The 22341-nt window shown below is 33.0% G+C and overlaps 2 protein-coding genes across 2 annotated transcripts; both read left to right on the plus strand.

Moving 5' to 3' along the window:
- Positions 1 to 2266: 2266 nt before the first annotated feature.
- LOC145638270 (putative disease resistance protein At1g50180) lies at positions 2267 to 7072 on the plus strand. The gene is made up of 2 exons (XM_081689238.1): positions 2267 to 3939; positions 5890 to 7072. The coding sequence occupies exons 1-2, from the start codon at positions 2267 to 2269 to the stop codon at positions 7070 to 7072; spliced, it is 2856 nt and encodes a 951-aa protein (XP_081545364.1).
- A 5156-nt stretch (positions 7073 to 12228) lies between these two features.
- LOC145638278 (putative disease resistance protein RGA1) lies at positions 12229 to 15898 on the plus strand. Its single transcript, XM_081689249.1, has 2 exons — positions 12229 to 15520; positions 15603 to 15898. The coding sequence occupies exons 1-2, from the start codon at positions 12229 to 12231 to the stop codon at positions 15896 to 15898; spliced, it is 3588 nt and encodes a 1195-aa protein (XP_081545375.1).
- The last annotated feature ends 6443 nt before the right edge of the window (positions 15899 to 22341 follow it).

The raw sequence follows: 22341 nt of genomic DNA on the forward strand, positions 1-22341 counted from the left end.
AATTAAGTTCATTACTTAACGACTAATTTGTACATATAAATTCAATTCAAAGCTTTTTCTTCTGTTTTTCAAAGTTCCGATAATTATTCAAAGTCAAAATACTCACAAAGTATTATACGTTTTTTTCTTTTTGAAAACTTGTATAAGTAGTTAATTAGTTAAGTACCCATTTCTTTTTTTTTTTTTTTTTTTTTTTTTTGACCCGATAAGTACCCATTTCTTATTTATTTGAATTTCATAATATCTTCAAAATACATTTTAAAATGAACAATATGCGTAAAGATTACCTGTGTAGTTATGATATTCTAAAATTGGATCTAAAAACTAATACCTTTGTTTATCATTATGTGCAACATTTTTTAAAAACAGATGCTACATATTATGTGCTAAAAGTGTTTTCTTTCCTTTTTAAGTAACCATTTCTCTCTATCTCTTTCCTCGTCATATACATATGTATCTTTCTCTTTTCATTTAACTCTCTAAAACAAATTTTGCTTAGAAATTCGTATCAAGGCCTTTAGTACACATAATTTGAAATAAAGGTAGTATAAAAATAAATCCACATAATTGTATTATTTCTTTTATATTGGTGAAATTCATGGTTAAAGTTCTAAAAATTTGACACATCAAAATACAATGGAACGATCTTTAGGGAACAAAGTATACCCTTTTACAAGTAAATAATAGGGTATTAAAAGTTGAATTCAGATGCTCTCCGAGTCGGGTTTGCTCGGATCAATGTAAGTTAAGTTAGATTCGGGTTGGATAAGAGATTAAGGCCCCGTTCTTTAGAGCTGCTTTACTCTGCTCTGCTCTGTTGTGCCCTGCTCTGCTCTACTTAAAATTAATACTTAATATTGAATTATTATAATAATAATTAATGTTTAATAATAATAAATAATTAATATTTAATAATAATAATAATTAATACTTAATAATAATAATAATAATAATTATAATAACAATAATTAATTATTGATATTTAATTAAAAAAAATAATTAATTATTAATATTTAATAATAATAATAATAGTAATAATAATAGTAATTATACTAATAGTAATAATAATACTTATAACTAATAATATTAATTATGATAACAATAATTGATTTTTATAATAACAATTAATATTAAGATAATAACTAATATTTAAAGATAATACTAATTATTAATTTTTAATAATAATAATAATAATTAAATAATATTTAATAATAATTATTATTATAATTAATATAATAATAATAATAATAATTAATATTTAACTTTAAAATTTTAATGATTATAATAATAATGCGATAATATTAGTAATAGTAGTAGTAATAATAATAATAAATAATAATAATAATAATAATAATAATAATAATAATAATAATAAATAAATAAATAAATAAATAATAATATTTAATAAAAATAATAATAGTAGTAATAGTAATAGTAATAGCTATAATAATAATAATAATAATAATAATAATAATAATAATAATAATAATAATAATAATAATAATAATAATAATAATAATAATAATCAAATCTGCTCGGCTCTGCTCTGCTGAAATCTGCTCTGCTCTACTTAAATCTGCTCTGCTCTGCTCTGCTCTACTCTGCTTTGATCTGCTGAAATCTGATCTACTCTGCTGTGCCTAGAAGCTCAAAAGAACATGGCCTAAGTCAAAATTAACTCATGCTCTCTTTAACCGGATATCCGGATCTATTTGTTAATCTCTCTCTAATAGAGTACTAAAACATTATGTTGCCTTCTTTTGAGACTAAAATTTTAAATACTTCGTTCCTCCATAATTGATACGGTTAAACTGGCCTATTGGGCATACATGCCAAAAATTTAGTTTGATCTTACATATATATGATTAAATATTAGTAAAAAAAAAATACATATTTTGAGACATAGTAAAAAATACATATAAAAATTAATATTATGAAACTTTATAATAATATATTTCATGATAAATTTACATTTTATACGTTACTTTTATTGAAATAAAAACTATTGTATTTTAAATAGTGAAAAAAGTCAAACGTATCAATTATTTAGGAATAGACGAAGTAAATCTATATTGAACGAAAGCACATTACGCATGAGCTATAGCTACGTCTGAAAAGAATAGTTCTTCTTTTCTTTTCTTTTTAATGTATACATATAATGCGGTATAAATTACTTCTCTAGGAGTACACAAAAGAACTTCACAATGGCATGGGAGGGGAGAGATAGAGTTGATTGAAACTGATAGATATCATTATTATCAGCTTCATGGCAGAATTAGTGTTGTCCTTTGCTGCCCAACACATCAACGAGGACTCCGACGCTTTAATTATAAGTGTGGGATCTGAAGCGCGAGCCCTAAGCAATGATCTCGTGTTATTAGAGAAGTCACTTGTTGATGCCGGAAGAACCAGACAAGGTATGGCCAACAACGAGCAAGTTCAAGCCTGGTTCATAGAGCTGAGAAAGATAGCTTATGAAGCAGAGGATTTGGTCGATAGCTTAATCTCCAGCACAGATTGCACGGCATTCAGTAACCTGAGACATCTAAAACGTGCTCGCCAGGCCTCAAAGAAGCTCAGGGGATTCAGAGAACGAGTTAAAGAGATCAAGTCCACTCTGAATAAAGAAGGTTCGTCTAAGAAGAATCTGAGGGTGGGTCTAGTAAGTGGTGCGCTGTCCTTGTTCCAGCAGGCCCATCAAGATCTCCGAGCTGATGATGGTTTTGTCGTGGGCATCGAAGCTGATGTGGATTGGCTGGTGAAGATGTTACTCAGTAATTCCCAAGACGGCATTGCGATTGTAGGAATGGGTGGCTCTGGCAAAACTACATTAGCTAAAAACCTATACAACCATCGAGAGGTCAATACTCACTTCAAATACAAAGCATGGGTCTCGCTCTCTCAAAACTGGGATGCCTCTCATGAGGTACTACTGCTGTCCAAAATAATAGAACAAATTATCACAGGCAGTAGTAGTAGTAGCAGTAGCAGTAGTATTGGTGCCAATAAGCTCCACCGCTTTGATTCCTTACCTTCATTTCGTGATCAAGGTGATGGGGATGACGGTTATGGTCCGTCATCTAGAGTTCTGAAAAAGAAGAAGTTGCAACTCCAAAATTTGTTGACGACGGAATCATGTTTAGTGGTTTTGGATGATGTATGGGATTGGAAGCCGTTCCAGAAGATGCTTAATGAATTACTCCAAGAACCTTCAACATCATCTTCGGATGTATTAAGACAATCCAAGATAGTATTCACTAGTCGACGCCTTCCATCACCAGCAGACACCCATTTGAAGTGGGCTATCCATGAGACTAAGTCTCTTAATGAAAAGGATAGCTGGAAATTATTCAAAAAAATGTCCAGAAACGATACTGGTAAAAAATTAGATAGGGAATACAGGGGTTTGGCTATGGAGATGTTGAGAAAGTGCAAAGGCTTGCCATTAGCAATCGTGGCGTTAGGCAGGCTGCTTAAGAGAAAGGACTCCATTGAGGAATGGGAAAGGGTGTTCTCTCAGTTAAAAGGCGATGAAGGTTCTCATTTGTATGAGCCAATAAATGATATTTTGGCCCTAAGTTATAACGAACTGCCACATTACTTGAAGCCTTGCTTTCTTTACATGGGGCTACTAGCAGAAGATTCCACCATTCCGGCTGGAATGCTGAAGAGGATGTGGATTGCAGAAGGGTTCATAAAAGGCCAACGACAAGAAGGGGAAACTTCTGAAGATACAGCAAGACGGCTCCTACAGGAGCTTGTCAACCATACAATGGTTCAAGTTGTGAGCAAGACTTACACTGGCAAAGTCAATACAATCCGGCTTCATGATATGATGAGAGATATTTGTATCAACATAGCCCGGAAGCTGGACTTCTTAACCTTATTTCCTTCCGATTCTGATCAAGTTCACTCACGCCGAGCTGCTATCAATCTCAGGTATGTATCTTCTGAATTAGCTACCTAGGCACGCTTATTAATTCATTTTAAGTTACTTTCATAAAGGGATATGATGAAATCGATACTCATATAAACGTAGTACAACTCAAACTATCACTCTATCAGTAAGGACATCAAATTCATACTCTTAACTTAACGTTTTACACCCATCACACACACACACACTGCCTTTTTTTTTTTTTTACCTCATTTACAATCTAATCATTTGATGTTACATTTTTATTTAATTTTTCATCCTATCTTTTATATAAATTGCAAATGTGGTAAAAAAATATGTTAAAAAGACCATAGCAACTACATTTTTTTTTTCTTTATTTGGTCAAATGAAAGTTCGTCGCTTCTAATTAAGCAGGAGATTCCGGGAAATTCTTTGTTATGACTGACTCTAATGAAGAATGACGAGTTCATAATATGTTGCTTCCACGCTAGTCTGTAGAATAAGAATATACTCGTATTATAATTTTTGACTAGCTAACAAGAATATGTAAGCTTCCAACTGGTCATTAGAAAAATATACACAAGTGCCACAATACAAATTCTAGTTAATTCCTAGTGGTTTAGTTTAATACTCCAATTAGTATATTCAATTATGCATAAATCAATGATGTCACGTTGATTATTTTGACCTAGAATAAGAAAATAGCAATGATCTAAGAATATTAATAACTAAATAGCTAATATGATATGATATGATACACAATATAGAATTATTGTCTTGTACTTCGTCATTAATTAGTTTCTTTACTGCGTGCTGAGCCAATACTTATTACCTCATGAAAATGAAGGTTTGAAAAGTATATGATTAACTAAAATTTAATGAGAAGCTAGAAATACATTTTATAACATTACTTCATATGTTATTTTTATTATGAGTAATGTTCTTTTCATATTAGGTATCTTGTTATAAAATTTAATGTTTTTTCTTTTCATATTAAATAATGTTCTTTTGAAAAAGGATAATGCTCTTTTCATACTAGGTTATGCTAATATTGCATCGTGTGATGAACTGCGTGCACGATAAATACATGCATGCACTATCTAATTTGTGAACTATGCATTGAATATTGTGAAAAAAGGAAATGGGACAAACAAAAACTTGTAGGAATTATTAATTACTCCCTCCGTCCCAAAAACTTTGAGTTGATTTCGCGGTTATTAATAAACTTAAATAAAAAGAAATAAAAACACATTGGAAAAATTATTTACATGGGATTTGTAAAAAATTAGAGAGATAAAGTATTTTTTTTTTACAACAGAGATAAAGTATTAAAAATACATGAAAAAACAAAATTTTATATGGAAAAGCTAATTTTGCACAAATATTGTTGTATATTAGTGGGTATTTTAATGTAAATGGGTCGATCATTTTAGGACTAAAATTAGGCCAAAAGGGTCGAAGTTTTGGAGACGGAGGGAGTACGACTAAAAAAACATTTCGTATCATGCAACCCCAGCTTCATGTAATGTTAGGGTTTATTGCTCTAAGGATGAGGTACGAGAAACTTTTTTAAAAAATAAAAATACTCCTTATTACTCCTTGCGTTCCTAAATAATTGACACAATCAAACTTGAGAATCATGTCAATGCACTAGTTTGATCTTAGATATATATAATTATATATTAATAAGAAAAAAAAAATACAAGAAGTTGATACTATGTAACATAATATTAGTACCTCTTTAACAATTATTTGATGATAGAATTTGGTTTTTATACGTTATTAAAAAACGATTATCAAAGTTAGTGGTATATGAATAGTGAAAAAAAATGTCAAACGTGTCAAACAACTATTTAGGATTGGAGGGAATAGTGTTTTATTATTACTAACACCAGATTAAATCAAGATTTTCTCTTATACTCTATTATTATTAGTGATAAACATATTCAGAACTTTAATCAATGTGAATTATTTTGTTAATTATCTTGCAGCAAGTGCTCCAGAGCTCTTCCGAATAACGCAAGCCTTAGATCTCTGTTGCTATCTCGAAAATCAAGTACAGGCAAGCAACACGGTGGTAGAATGAACAATCAGCAGGGAATTATGGACCTAGCCTTAGTTTTTGAGAAGTTCAAATTGCTAAGGGTCTTAGATATTAACGGGATCAAAACCTATGATGGCACCATGCCAAAAGAAATAGGCAACTTGATTCACTTGAGGTATTTGGGAATACGGTCCACAAACATACAAGTACTCCCTAGGTCTATTGGGAAATTGCACAAATTACTGACCTTCGATTATTGGGATGTTACTATTGATAATGAAATAAGATTGCCTAATGTCTTTTGGAAATTGATGCGGCTTAGGCATCTTTTCCTTCCAAATGAAATGATGAGTAACACAATGGCGGATATGAGGTTCGATACTCTCCTAGACTTACAAACCTTGTGGGGTGTAAAAGGAGGAGATTGGATGCTCAAAGAAATGGATAAGTTGAGCGTCAAACTTACTAAGCTATTCATTCAAGGAATATCAAGTGCTCTACAATTAAAGGCAGTATTCGACAGCTCCATGATCGAGAAGTATGATAATCTCCATGCTTTGTCTTTAGATTGGTATGGTTTCTCGTTAGAATCGGAGTCTCTACGAAAGTTGAGTTCCAAAAAAAATCTTAAAAAGCTAAGGTTGATGGGAAGAGCGCGAAATAAACCACAACTACCCCTTAAGTTTCCCTCCAGTCTTTGGAAATTAGAACTTTACTACACTCATCTTGAGGATTCAGAGACCCTGAATGCTATAGGGGAGTTGCCGAATTTAAAGTTCTTAGGACTATCCAAGGACTCATTCACAGGGAGTCAATGGACTATTAGAAAGGAAAGCAAGTTTCGGTGTCTTGAGGAGCTGAAATTGTCTTATCTACCAAAATTGAACGAATGGTATATCGAAAGTGACACAATGCCACATCTCAAGAAGTTATCAATTATCTCTTGTACCGGTTTAAAGCAAATCCCAGAAGGGTTGAAGTCCATAACAACCCTTGAAACCTTGAACATTCGACATATGCCAACTAGCTTCAACAAACGATTCCGGGGTGATGAAGGAAAAGACTTCCACATTGTTCAGCACATCCCTAACGTTTGGGTTAAGGATTCATGTACACAATTGGTGTACTAATCCATTATCAAGTGAGTATGTTCTTCTTCCCCTTTTCGGAAACTCGTAGTATACCAACTGATTTAAGTAACACACCTTAAATAACAAGTAATTTTTTCTTCTATACAGGGATTAAGATACAATTATATAATTGGTTTCCGAGAAAAAGAGATTACTGGAGCATTAACTATGAAAAGCAATCAGGGTTTGAAGACCTCTATATCAGGAAGACAAGTGCAATTAAAGTGGGATATCATCATAATCCAAAAATATAGCTGTCAAAACCATCATTCCTTTGGGCTGTCACTTTCCTTAGTGAACTAAACTATAACTATTACCTCCGTTTCATATTATTTGCAACGATTAAACACTTTGCACTCATAGTTTATGTCAAATCGTAGTAAATAATATGTAACGAATGTAGTAAATAGTTTGCCTAGACAAAATTGTTTTAAGTCATCCAAAGTTCGTTTACAAATCTTTCTTTTTCTTTTTCTTTTTCTTTTTTTTCTCTTTTTTTAAGCTCTCTCCGTTTCTCAAACATCTTTTCAGATTTTTGTTTAAATCTACTCCTCAGATTACTCCCTCTATTTTATTTTATTTTTTTTTATATTCCAATTTTCCATTAGAAATGTTTTTTAATTTTTCATCTTTACACAACTTTTTCCTCATATTTAATTGTAAAAGTTTAAAAAAGATTTGTTTTCCATGTACAATTCCCTTCTTTCTTTGAATTACATCGCTAGTGTTTTGTTATTGATTTTTAATTGAACAATCTTTTGTTAAACATGATTTTTATTTACTAAAACTGTATTTTGGTAAATTAGATGTTCAGTAATTAAAACTGGTTTTTGTTAATATTGATTTCTACTTAATAAAACTATGGTGTTGTTTTATTTGGTTTTAAAATGCTTTTTATTTTTTAAATTTGTTCTTTCGCTTGTCAAATTTCAGTTTTAACATGGATGGCCAAAAATCTCTTCAGTTGCATGAGTGGACAAATATATCAGGTGTGGCATGGTATTGAAAAGCTTCATAAGTCTACTCTCTATTCTCTTCCAAACTTACACGAAGTATGATATGTACATATATTGCCAAACCCATTTTGTACGTTGTTAAGCCTTTGTGGATTTTACAAAACTGATTTATAACCCCTCAGGAGTAAGGACGTCAAAATCCGATGAGGTCAAAAGGTGAAACTACCAAAAATTCTATGATAGACATCTTTAAAATGACTATTATTATATCAATTTTTAATTGGATGATTTTTTATTTAATATTTATGTCAAAATTGATTTAAAAATATATTTTAAAATTTTTTATTTTTTCACATTTTTATATTTAAAATGAATTACTTTTTAATTTCAGTAATAACAAAAAAAAACGTAATTAATTATGAAAAATATAAAGATAAAATCGAAAATTATTTCAAAAGTCAAAATGAATTTTAAAAGTTAGAGCTTGTTTGACATCGTTTTTGTTTTCAGTTTCTTGTTTTTTTTTTCAAAACAAAAAATCAAAAATAATAAAAATGAAAAAAGTGTTTCCACTTTTCTATTGTCGGTTTTCAATATTATTATGATTTCAATAAGTTTGACTTATATTCTATTTGCTATTTGAAATATTATATGATTTTTAAAAACCAAAAAAAAAAAAAAAAAAAAAAAAAAAAAAAAATGCCAAACAAACTCTTAGATAAATGATTTATAATTAATTTTAACATTAAAAAATAAATTAAAATCAACCAATAATAAATTAGTATAATGGTTTTACTACCGGTTATTACAATTATAAGTAATTTTTTAAAGATCACGACACCGAGTAATGCTTGGAACAAAGGTTTCATTGATGTGCGATGCATATTCAAACAATTAAATATTTATGTAATTTTGTAAGAAGATAGAATTCGAAATTCACGACTTTTTAGACACATAATTAAGGGACTGAACTGAGCTGAACTGAAATGATTGGAGCTGAACTGAAATTATAAGAGTTGAAATAAATTATATTTTATGAGAGAGAAAAATTAGGAGTTAAACTGAACTAATTGGAGCTGAAATGAACTGAAATGATTGGAGCTGAAAAGAACTGAATTGAACTAAAATTAAGCAAAAGTGAACAGGCCCTAAGTCTCTATTGTATTTTTAACTTGATTCCCCAAATTTCAAAAGTTAAAATTTTTAGTATCCGGTTTCGAATATAATGTTTACCGCATAAATTCTAACTATAAATGATTGGAACTTAAAGAACTCACCAAATCTTATAAGAGCATATACTTCTATTTTTGGCAACTCCATATTACCATATCAATCTTAACTCCTTACCTTTCATTTGTTTTTGTTTTTTTTTTTTTTTTTGGGTGTACTCCTTTCCCTTCAATATTTACACCTTTTCATTCGATTTCTCTTACGTTATTCATTTGTTTCTCAAAATCGTTTGTCGTTTGAGTGTGTGGAGGTTATTATTCAAGGTGTCTATGAGGGCATAAGGAAGACTATGACGCAATTGAACTTGCATGTAAGAAAATCAACTGCTTATTGATTTTAAGATTTCCGGACGGGAGACAAACTTCAATTAATTTTGCCACACAATTTTTTTTTAATTTGGTTAACTCCGCCAGGCAATCTCAAGCCTGGATAAAGGAAGAGGGTTACGATAGGCCAGTGACACTCAGTCACATCCCATGACATGAGCCAAAATTATAAAGATGGATGTGTAGGAACACGCTAAGAAATAGAATCGGAAATGAGGTTATTCACAAGAAAGTAGGTGTCGCAGGCATGGAAAACAAAGGGAGAATCGGTTGCGTTGGTTCGGGCATGTAATTAAGACGGAGACCCGAGAATGCATCAATATGAAAAGCGTTCAGGCCCGTCTTTGGACATGTTTTTTCTCACACACATAACAGACCCCCAAAATTAAAATCAGGGGCCCATAATTTTCTTTAAAAAAATCATAACCTTACATACTCACCTTCTTCCCCGTAAAAGACTACCATTTCCAAACTAAAACCTAAAAATTCATCCTAAATCTTTGACTTTGCCTTTTAATTTTCAAAACAAATTTAAATTGATTATGAAGATTGATATAATTGAAGATTTTGCTTCAAAAAAATATTAGAAGGATGACACTTTTTAAATAAAAAGTTTTTGTTTGTTGTTTTATTGAATTACTATTAAACTTAGTAATAGAAATATTTTAGCTTTATAATAATTTGTAGTATTGTACTAAAAAAATAGGTATTTTGTAATAATGATATTATTTTTAACCTTTTAAAATAATTTTAATAGTTAGAACAGAGCCACCAAATTGTCGGAGACGGCCCTCAAAGCGTTAAACGAGGGAGAGGGATATTGAAAATGACTTGGTTGGAAGGATTAGAAAGAACATGAACCATTTGGATTTGCATTAGAATGAGGTATTTGATCGTAAGGGATGAGGAGGAAGATTTTTGAGGATGACTATACAAAATAATCACTTTTGGTTTTTTTAGCCGACCCGACCTACTTATGGAATTAAGGCATTGATTGATTGATTGGTTTTTTTCTTGATTGTTAATCGTTCATTATTAAATTTACAATCTTAGGGTTTAAGAGAGCTTATAGGAGATAGAGGCTAGAGATCAGATCATAAAATGCAAGTAAATCAATGAATCACTCGTCCTCCATTGTTTCCGTATAGCTTAAGTTGGTGAATTGATTAAACAGTATATGTGTTTGGTTCATTACATAGCATAAACAATTATACATTGATTCATGACTCGATATTCTCTTAATTAGATTTATTTTTTATGTTGACATATACTAAATTTATTTTTAATTTTTTTTATTTATTAAATAATGCGATATGACATAGCTTAGTGGAATACGATTAGGTAAGATTAATATTAGAAAAGTATTAATAATTGGGACGAATCTAACAAAATTCCACATGATACTTTACCTACTAAATTATAAAATCTAGTTAATGTAAAATTGATTGTAAAATACCTAAATAGTGCCTATAAGGGTTGCAAGTATATGTACCTCCTAAATATAAGCAACCTTGCATGTGCTGATTTATTGCAACATCTCCATATAGCGTCTTGCAAACTTGCCGTGGTTTCAGCATCTTGTCTACAGAAACAGATTGGAGTACATATAGGAAAGGAAAAAAAAAAAATTAATTTGCTGATCATGCCACAACATGGTAATTAAAAATGTACTTCGTAGTAGATAGATGACAAATTCAAGGAGAATCTTTCAAACGTCGTTTACCTATTGATCAATTGATAATTACGTATTAAGTCAACGTGACCTTATAACTAACTAAATAGGCAGCCAACTACTAATTCAAACGATGCTTTTATATAACTTAAAAGGATGAATATTTCTCACAATATGATACTCACATAATAGCTTGTTAGATATAATATTAAAATACTTTAATGTTGTATAAAACTAAATTTTTTTCTAAATAAAATCACAACGTTTAAGATTTTGTATTCATACAAACTCTTTTTACCGCTTTTTGTGATTTATAAAAATATACTCATGTAGAATCTTGTTATTTGTTTCAATTTGTACATTCACAAAGTTAACTTTTTATAATTTTTACTAATATATAGTTAAAGATATTTTTAATATAAAATATGCATTGACAAGCATAAAAACTCTAATGTTCCAATTAAAAAACGAATTATGTATATTGAAGGTACTAAACTATACACAAGTAGAAAGATAGATAGAAAGAGAAAGCACTTTGTTTTAGGCTAGTAACCACTTGAAATATTACCTTTTCCCTCCAATTTTAAGTAACTCGGACCAAATTGACCTGTTTGTTGCTTTGATCCAATACGACATCTTCTTCATACCTACCAAGAAAAATGTCATTGACCCAAGCACCACTCTATATTGAATGTAATTTGATATTAGTCGTACATACTAAACTATACTTGGTATATACTTTTAGTTTAAAATTAATTTAATTAGATGCCCAGCTGTTTCAGTAAGTGGGGGTGTACGAAGGGGTCGTGAAAAGTGAAAACGACTTTGAGATCTTTGTACCTTAATTAATTTGAGCTTTTTAGCAACCAATCAATCACCCAATTTTACAGAAACAATCACACCTGCATGCCTCTGAACTTCCTGTACAATAATCAACATTTCCTTCACTAATTACAGCCAACAAAAGAAAGAATGTCAGCTTCAGCTGAAGGAGTAATATTGCAGAACCTCAAAAGAATCTTGAGTGACCCGAATAATGCAGAGCTACTATCTTCAATGGAAGATCTCAACACTTTGAAGGAATCAGTTGGTATTGTTAAGGGTGCAGTGGCAGCACTACTCGAAGAGGGTGGTCATTTGAATGGCAGTAGTCTCGGGAATCTGGGGGCTCTGCTGCATCAAGCTGATGACCTCCTAGATGAAATCATCGCTCGCTATCATGCTGGAAGGCTTTCAGGAGTTGCTGCTGCACCTGCATATCAGCAGGATGGGAATCTGAGGGTAAACCTCGGACGTGCCTTGCAGAGAGCGGTCAGTGCCAGTAACAGAGTTACAGAAAAGGTCGGTCTTCACATTCCTCCTATTTTCCCTTCAACAATAATTAGGCAAATAAGTAAGCTAAGCCAAGACTTAGGTGAGCTAGGGAAGCAATTGGATAACAAGCATGGTTCAATTGATCTTCCTGAAAGCTCGATAGATCCTCAGCCTTACACTCTCTCTAGAAATAAAGTTATTGGGAGGGACCGTAGAAAATTGAAAATCATAAACAGGCTATTGACACACAGAGAAAATGAAACCAGTGTTTCAGTCATTCCTATAATTGGATCACCAGGAGTAGGGAAGTCAGCTTTGGCTCAGTTAGTGTATGAAGACGAAAGGGTACAGAATCATTTTGACTTAAGAATGTGGATTCAAGTCTCGCAGATTTCTGATGAGAAAGAAATCATTCGGGAAATTGTGGAGTCTTGTACGAATAGGAGGTCTAGTCATAGACAAATTCCTAAAGCTGCAAAATCTCTGCATTCCCGTGTTCATCAAAATCAGCATGGGTCGTTGACATTTCGTGATATATTGAGATGTCAAAGTATTAATACTTTTGATCCCAATAATAGAGATAATAAAGATGTAAGTAACATCTATGAACGTAGACTTCGAAAAGAGGTTGAAGGGAAACTCTATTTACTTGTCCTAGACGGTGCTTGCATAACACAAGGGCAACGTTTGAAAGACTTGTTAGCAGCAGGCGCAACAGGAAGTCGGATTTTATTGACAACACGCCACTTTGAGGGGGGATTTTTTGCAAAAAGTGAGATTGTGAAGTCCTGCAAATTAAAGGGCCTGTCAAAGCGTATTTCTAGGGATTTGTTCAAAACATTTGCATTTGGATCACGAGAGGATGAACGATATGCTGCATTGGTGGAGACAGGGCATGAAATCGCTGACAATTGTGGAGGTGTTCCACTTATTCTGAAGGTTGCAGCAAGCTTTCTTTACAACAAAGATGCAGCGCAGTGGTCATCTTTCAATGAAGAATTGAGGTCTGATGCAAGACATGAAAAGGACAAAATGATACATGTCTTACATGTCAGCTACAATGACCTCCCAACTCGGCTAAAAGCTTGCTTAAACTACTGTTCCTTATTTCCTGAGGATTTTAGGTTCAACAAGCATGATCTAATTAGTCTTTGGATAGCACAAGGATTCATTCACCCACCCGAGCAGGGTAACAGTTTGGAGGAAGCCGCAGAGCAGTACTTTATGGAATTGTCACGGCGCTGCTTCTTTGAGGATGTAATCACTGACCGCTTGGGGAAAATTGTCACTTGTAAGATGCATCACATTATGCGCAGCATAGCATGTCAATATTCAGCAGGGATCATGAACTTGCACATGACAGATACAGGGGTTAATCTGGATTCGACATGCAAACATGTTTCTTTGACATGTGATCAAGAATCGTTGAGGAATCTCTCATCCTCCGTCCTCCAAGCTCAGACTTTACGAACACTCCTCTTAGTCAAGGAACCAGATTGTGACACAAAGATAGATTCGTTGGACTGCAATATGTTGATCTCCAGTTTTAAACGCCTCAGAGTGTTGGACTTGCATGATCTTGGAATAGAAAAATTGCCCATTTCCATAGGCAAACTGATCCATTTGAGATACCTGGATCTCTCTAGGAATGATGGTCTGGTTACTCTCCCGAAGTCAGTCACAGAACTGTACAACTTGCAAACATTGAAACTCAACTCCTGCACAAAACTAAGAAGATTACCTAGTAACTTTGGTCAATTAACAAACCTGACAAGATTTGAGGTTGATGAGTGTGATAGCTTGACAGGAATGCCTCTGGGATTGGAGAAACTAATTCAGCTCGAGACAATGACTAGATTTGTAGTTGGTCAGGAATTTTCCAAAGAAGTGGTTAGCAGTGGACTGAAAGCTCTAGAAAAACTAAACAACTTGAGAGGAAGGCTGGCAATTGAATTTACAAAAGGATGGAAAACCACCATACCTGAAGCAAAAGAGGCAATGTTGGTAAATAAAATCCATCTAGATGAATTAAAGATCAGCTGGGAAAAAACGGCCTTAAACCGTAAAGATAACTCACACCTCCTTTCTGATCAAGAGAAATCATCTTACGAGGTTCTTCTTGACAATCTTCAACCATTCAAAGATCTCAAAATCCTTTGTATAGAAGGGTATAAAGGACAAGACTTCCCAAACTGGATAGGGGTGGAGAGATTGGCTTCTTCTCTCCCGAAATTAGAAGACATCAGCATTGAAGGATGTGACAAATGCGAGCATCTCCCACCATTTGGAAAACTTAAACATCTCAAACGACTCACCCTAAGACACATGGCTAATGTGCAATATGTGCAGACAAAATTTGCTCCTGCATCTCCATTCTTCCAAGAGCTGGAAGAGCTTACCCTCCACAACTTCTACAAGCTAGAAGGATGGTGGGAAGAAGAAATGTCGGTTACACCTGAGAACAGAATTCCATCATTCCCTAATCTTTCCAAATTAAGGATATGGAACTGCCCAAAACTGCGATCAATGCCTTTGTTCTCAGGAGTTTCAGAACTAGACTTGCGCAACGTCAATCAGATGCTTCTAGAACAAAGTTCAAAAAATTTTCCTATTGACATTGATTCCAACGTCAAATGCCTGCAAATTAAGGGTTGCTCAACCCTCAGGAGCTTCACGACAGTCAGAAAGGGGCTAGGAGGTCGCCTTCCTTCCTTACGACAGCTTGTGATTGAAAAGTGCCATGCACTTAGTTCATTGGCCTCAGAATTGCCGAACCTTAACTCCCTAGAGAAGCTGGAAATTTCCAACTGCAAAGAGCTCGATCTCTCTGATTACGAAAGAAATGATATGGAAAACGGCAATCCATGGAAGTCTTTGGAACATCTTCACCATTTGACTCTTCGAGAAATTCCAAAGATGAAGTCTCTCCCTGAGAATCTGAAGCACGTCAGTACTCTGAAATCCTTATGGATATCAGCATGCACTTCCCTGACAGAATTGCCACAATGGATAAGTAACCTGTAACCTGACAGCGCTCCAGCACCTACGGATTGAGAGCTGCGAGGCTGTAACAAGGCTGCCAGATGGACTCAAGGAAGTCACATCCCTGAAGAAAGTTGAGATTACAGAGTGTTCTGCATTAATGGAATGTTGCAGAGAGTACACAGGGGAAGACTGGCACAAGATCAAACATGCTCGGGTTTTGCTCCACAAGTCGTGGCGTTATGGACATATGCCAGAGCTAGGAGCTTCACAGAACAGATCTAATGTTCAAGCACTCACAGACGTTAAGTACATCATCATTCCCATAATAGCTGCAGGTAGCTAATGGTGTTTGAGCAAACTTTCAAATTCTAGTATTCATTTTTTTATTTTTTGGACCCATTCTCATTGTTTTGTATAGCTTAAAATCTTAAATCTATCACTTAGCGCTCTATCCCCACAAGTTGCTTCCCCCTTTAGCTTAGGGTGAAGTTGCACAACACATAATACTCTGTAATCAATGAATGGTCCTAAACCATCATTTCTTTCTCTAATTTGTTATTATAAATAAATAGTTAGGATATAGAAAATTACATTAGTAATTATCATATTGTAATGTATTAGATCTAACAAGCATATACCATTAGGCATTTTCCTATTATGGTGTCTAGCAATTAACAATTTATTCGTATACATGCCTTCTCACTATTGGAACACAATAGTAGTATAAAAATTGAAATAAGAGCAAGTTTAGCCCCAAGTCTTGGATGTGACATTATTTTTGGTGGTCCCCATTGAAAATGATGTCATCAAGTTAAGACTTACTAAGACTAACAAAAATTTATCACTTTAGCACTAAGACTTAAATATTTGACATATTATATGTAGAAAAGTGTAAGAAAAAAAAAAGGGATAATAAAAATAAAAGTGAGGTGAGAATAGTGGGTCTCAATCTCAAGTCTTAAGTTAAGTCTTGAAATTTCAAGACTCAATTTAAGACTTGCTTGAGATTTTTGAAAAATGGGAAAAGTCTTAAGCATAAGTCTTAAGACTTAAAATGATGATGTCACCCAAATCTTAAGACTTGGGGCTAAACTTGCTCTAATCACCAAGAGCAGCCTTTTGGACACTAGAATATTGGAACTATTGGTATTTTACAGCTAATATACTTCAGTAATCAATGGGGCTTGCCCAGTTAATCTTCATGATTGACAAAATTTGTCAATCATAATCTCCACCTCAGCTTTTGTGACCCCCACTTGATGAATCAGCAAGATGAAACATCATTTTATTTGACGTCGTAACCGCAATTGGGTTAACCATTGAAAAGCTTCGTACCCTTTCTTGCTCCATTAAAGCTTCATCAACCTCCATTCCACCATTGAAGCTAGCTTCCACATCTCCACAACCTTTGAAGCTTTCCCGACACCACCATTGATGATTCCCCAAAATCCACCCACCTTCCCCAATCTTAAACGAAAACCCTATGAATAAAGGGTGAAATTAATGGCATGGTCAACCCCTAAGGGTAGGGGTGACCATGTCCTCCATTCAAGCTCCCTCCATTGAGCTTGATTTTCGAAGATGGGTCGTTAATGGTAGAAGTGAGGTCGTCGATGGCAAAGAGAGGAGATGAAATATACATGACGGTGGTTGTGATGATGGTTGTGGTTGTGATGGTGGTGGAGTGCTTTCACGTTTGACATCGATCGCCGATTGAGTGAGTTCTTCTCTTGGAAGTTACCTCCATTGTTGAGAGATTGAGAAGAGTGAGGAGAGAGAAAGTTGATGAAAAATGTTATGTTAACGGCGTGAATTGTGTGACTGTGAACTGGAGTAGTGATATGGCAAGAATGCCAACTGTCAATGACAAATTTACCATACCATCCCTAATTTAATGATGGAAATCTCATTTACACCCTTATGATTGACAATTTTTGTTGATCATGAAGATCAACTAGTATTTCCCCGTAATCAATATATTACCTCCGTTACATATTATTTGCAACGATTAGGCAATTTTGCTCTCTACTTTATGTCAAATCGTTGCGAATAATATATAACGGAGGTAGTATTTCTGGACTCTATCTATTTAAGGAAAGTTTGTAAGAAACCGGGAAACCACCTTATAATTATAACCGGTAACTGTTATTACTTCATATGATGTAGTCAAAGTTATTGATTGGTGTACATAATATTATGTTGACAGCAAAATTAGTAGAAAAATAACCATAATCGCAAACACATTAAGTTACCAACAAAATTCATTACCAAAACTTAAATTGTTCACGACATCAACACCATTAAACAATCAATTGCAATAATCAAAGCCAAATAAAATATTAGGGTTTATCGATTATAAAATTGGGGGTTTCACATTATCTAATTCATTGGTAATAAAAAATGGAGAACATATATTTCAGAGCATTTTAAAACTAAAATACAGTAGTTTACCTTCCATGAACTTCTTTTCTTGTTTAATTGCAAAAATCAGCTTGCCATTGTCATCCATTACACTTGACGCATAAAATGGTCGGTGAGGCAGGTAATGTAGGACTGCACGACATAACGACAGTGATGGTGGTGATAGGTGGTTTGGATTGAGCGGTGAGATGAGGAGGATGGGTGGTGCCAACTGCCAAGGTAAAGAAAAGTTGAAAACAAGGTCAACTCCTTGAATAGGTGGCCGACATTTATTGTTTAAATATGGATAAACTCTGTTAGAGCCTTAGCTGAAATGGTCAATTGATGTTTTACTGATCTTAGTAGAGGACTAGAGGATCTACTTTTTTTTTTTTTTTACCACAATTCATTTAAAACGTGATAATGATTGTTCTCCGTTATAATAATCGCAATATTTTGACCGTAAATGCACAAGTTTGGCCATTAATATTTATAATTACTACATTCGTTTCATACTATTTGTAACGATTAGACATTTTTTATTTAACTTTATATTAAATCGTTACAAATAATCTGCGAAAACCCGAATTAAACCGACCTATTGTTCACTCGACCCGACTTAAACCCGACCCAAACCCGATAAGAAGTATGACCCAACGTGACCCGACTCAAGCATGACCCAACTCAAACCCGACCCGCGTAGGTTATGGAATTAATCCGAATTGACCCGACCCACTCTTATCCGACCCAAACCCAACCCGTTTACCCGAATTGATAGCTCTAGGTGTGGCCAACCACATATGAACATGATAAAAAAAAAAATATTTAAAAATTCTTTTCAAATATTGATTATTTGAATTTTTAAAATAAAATTTTAACTTAATTTTCAAAAATACATATTTTAGTTAAATAAAATCATTTTTAATAAGTTAAGCCGGCTAAATAATATATATATTTAAAAAAAAAAAAATTTAACCCCTTCAAAAAAATAAACCAATGAAAATTAAATATTGTGAGTCATACATTTTAAGAATGAATACCATACAACATCCCAATTTGAAGGAATCTTCTCCGGTTCATTTTATATTCAATTTGTTGATTTGTTTATGAGAAGCACAAATCAAAGGTTAGTTTTTAATTCTTATGAATATATTATATATACAGAGTACATGGATGTGATTTGACTACTTATTTGCACTAGTCATGGGTTTGATTCTAATCTCTTGCATATGCATTTATTTTATTTTTTCTTTCTTAGCTTGCATCACTTTTATTTTTTACTTTTCTTTTATTTAACTTATTACATATTAGTATTTATTGTTGAAGTTTCTTTGAGATATTTTTTTTATTACTTTTCTTTTATTCAATTTAAATTAATTAGCTAGAATAGTATTTATTGTTGAAGTTTCTAAGAGATTTATGACGTTAGCTTTACAAAAGTAAAATGGAATTAGTTTTTTCCCCTAAATATGTATATATAAGTCAAGTCACGACCTACTCAGTTCATTCCCATATCCTGCCTTTGCCCCTGTCTACCGTGTGGAAATTAAATACGAAGTATGTTATTACCTATTTCTACCATGGATAGTGAGACATATTTAGGAATAATAATTATGGAAAATATTATCTTGTATAAATTATGATTATTTATTTTTGGTAGTTGCCTAGCTGATGACCTATTGATCTTCCTAGGTCTTGTATTACAAATATTGAAATGCAAATTGATAGAGTATGAAACATATTCCTTGGCCTCAACCACCAGTTTAATTTTTTTGGTTGAGTTGGTCCTCAAACACAAAATCAATGAAAGCTAAGCCGTTATTCATCTTCTTGACAGTGGATAATGCACTTTTTATTTTGAAAATGAGTAGTAGAGAGAAACCTCAAATGAACAACCCAATAATATATATATATATATATATATATATATATATATATATATATATATATATATATATATATATATATATATATATATATATATATATATATATATATATATATATATATATATATAAACTGATGAATGAAGTACATGATTGATTTTGTACACCAATTTGTGAGATAAATTTTCAAGTAAAACTATTTTTCAAGTCTTTTTTAAATATAGAATTTTTTTTTTTAAATACGTAGATTCTCTGTAAAAAAAATGTAAATATGAATTGAAGAAACCTCTAATAGTTACTATTTTTTCTTCAAAAAAAGTTTTTTTTATTTATCTTTTAATCTGTTCTCTAATGAATATTGTGTATTTAATGTTGTGTTATCTCTCAAATAGGATTATATCCCAAATTTATATTTTTTTTATATTTTTTATATGTATATCTATCGAATTTTGTTATATATATATATATATATATATATATATATATATATATATATATATATATATATATATATATATATATATATATATATATATATATATAAAATAATAAGCTAGCTATTGCTTTTGGACTTATCACTGTGCATGGTATGGGTCTTAGCCTATTTTCTTAATTTTTAAAATGTATCTCAAAAATCAAAAATTGTAGGGCAGATGGATCTATAGAAAGATTCAAAGCAAGGCTTGTAGCCAAAGGTTTCATTCAAAGATATGGCATTGACTTTGAGGAGACTTTTCACCTGTTATAAAGATGGCTACTGTCAGATGTCTCCTTTCTTTGGCTACTAGTAAACATTGGTAGATACATCAGCTTGATATTAACAATGCTTTCCTACATGGGCATTTGATAGAAGAAGTGTATATGCAAGTTCCAGAGGGCATTCCTAATCCTGATGGTCTTGTATGCAAGCTTAAAAAGTCCTTATATGGCTTGAAACAAGCCTCAAGGCAATGGTATGCTAGATTAAACTCTGAGTTGCTGTCAAAAGGGTTTACACAGCCATTCAATGACTACTCTCTTTTTCTAAAGAAATCAGACTCTCACATAACAATAGTAGCAGTGTATGTGGATGACATCATCCTAACTGGGAGCAATATTGAAGAAATTCTGGAGCTCAAGAGTCATCTGCACAATGTTTTCAGCATCAAAGACTTGGGGAAGCTGAATTTCTTTCTTGGAATTGAAGTCTATCATATTTCTCAGGGTATTATTTTAACTCAGAAAAAATTCACTAGAGAACTTTTGCAGGATTGTGGTTTTGATGTTTCTAAGACTGCAAAGACTCCTCTCCCTATTAGTATCAAGCTATTTGCTGATATAGGTGACTTCTGTCCTGATCCTGTTCAGTACAGGTGTTTGGTTGGAAAATTAAATTTTTTAACTCATACTAGGCCAGACATCTCCTATGCTGTTCAGACCTTGAGTCAATTTTTACAACAACCTAGGATGCCACATCTTCATGCTCTTCAACATGTCATGAGATATATTGCAGGCACAATAGGTCAAGGGATTCTATTACATGCTAGTGATCAGCTGAGGTTGCAGGCATATTCTGACTCTGATTGGGCTGCCTATCCAAATTCTAGAAGGTCAGTGACAGGTTACCTTATGCTCTTGGGTAACTCTCCTATATCCTGGAAGTCTAAGAAGCAGGGGACTACTTCAAAGTCTTCTTCAGAGGCTGAGTATAGGGCCATGGCAGCTGCATCATCTGAAATATGCTAGTTGGTTAGGCTTCTTCAGGAGTTAGGAGTGGACAATTTACTACCCGTTGAGTTGAATTGTGACAATCAAGCTGCAATCCACAAAGCCAAGAATCCAGTTTTCCATGAGAGAACTAAACATATCGAAATTGACTGCCACTTTACCAGGGAAAAGGTTCTTGCTGGTTTAATTCAATTGTCTTATATATGTTCCAAGTCATGAGCAGTTGGCAGATTTGTTCACTAAGAATTTGTCTATTCAGCAGCATTCAGAGCTTTGTTCCAAGCTAGGACTGATTGATTCTCAATCACCCACTAGCTTGAAGGGGGGTATTACAGATATACGATTCTCATCCTAGGCAGCTAGCCACGTCATTCAGTTGTTATAACAAACTCTGCTTTTGTTATTTCTGTAACTACCTTTAAATAGCTTGTTTTGTATTTTTGGCTGACATTTAATGAGATCATTAATTCTCCCTCCTAACTTTCTTTCTCTCTCTAGTTTTCTCTCACCTCTTTTCCTTTCTCAAACTTAACCGCATCTCTTTCTGGAAGTTTCTTTCCGCCATTAATGGAAGGTCAAATAGCTTCAAGCTGGAACAAACGATGAGTTGCTGGCATACTTTTTCATAACATGTATTTATTATATTTTTATAAATGTATGATTATGTGTATTAGTGTTCAAAATAATGGATTAGCAATCAAGTAAAGTTTGAGGACTTGTCTTTGTACACTTCATGAGGTTGTATAATGTATTTGGATCAATCAAATTTTTACTTAGCAGAAGGAACAAATCA

The sequence above is a fragment of the Chenopodium album genome, chromosome 1, assembly GCF_948465745.1.
Source record: "Chenopodium album chromosome 1, dcCheAlbu1.1, whole genome shotgun sequence".
NCBI classification, from domain to species: domain Eukaryota; kingdom Viridiplantae; phylum Streptophyta; class Magnoliopsida; order Caryophyllales; family Amaranthaceae; genus Chenopodium; species Chenopodium album.

Excerpts from the sequence above, each read along its gene's own strand:
- LOC145638278 (XM_081689249.1), top strand. The coding sequence starts at position 12,229 with ATGTCAGCTTCAGCTGAAGGAGTAATATTGCAGAACCTCAAAAGAATC. Across the intron at positions 15,521-15,602 it reads TGAGAATCTGAAGCACGTCA|CGCTCCAGCACCTACGGATT; the intron begins GTACTCTGAAAT and ends GTAACCTGACAG.
- LOC145638270 (XM_081689238.1), top strand. The coding sequence starts at position 2,267 with ATGGCAGAATTAGTGTTGTCCTTTGCTGCCCAACACATCAACGAGGAC. Across the intron at positions 3,940-5,889 it reads CGAGCTGCTATCAATCTCAG|CAAGTGCTCCAGAGCTCTTC; the intron begins GTATGTATCTTC and ends ATTATCTTGCAG.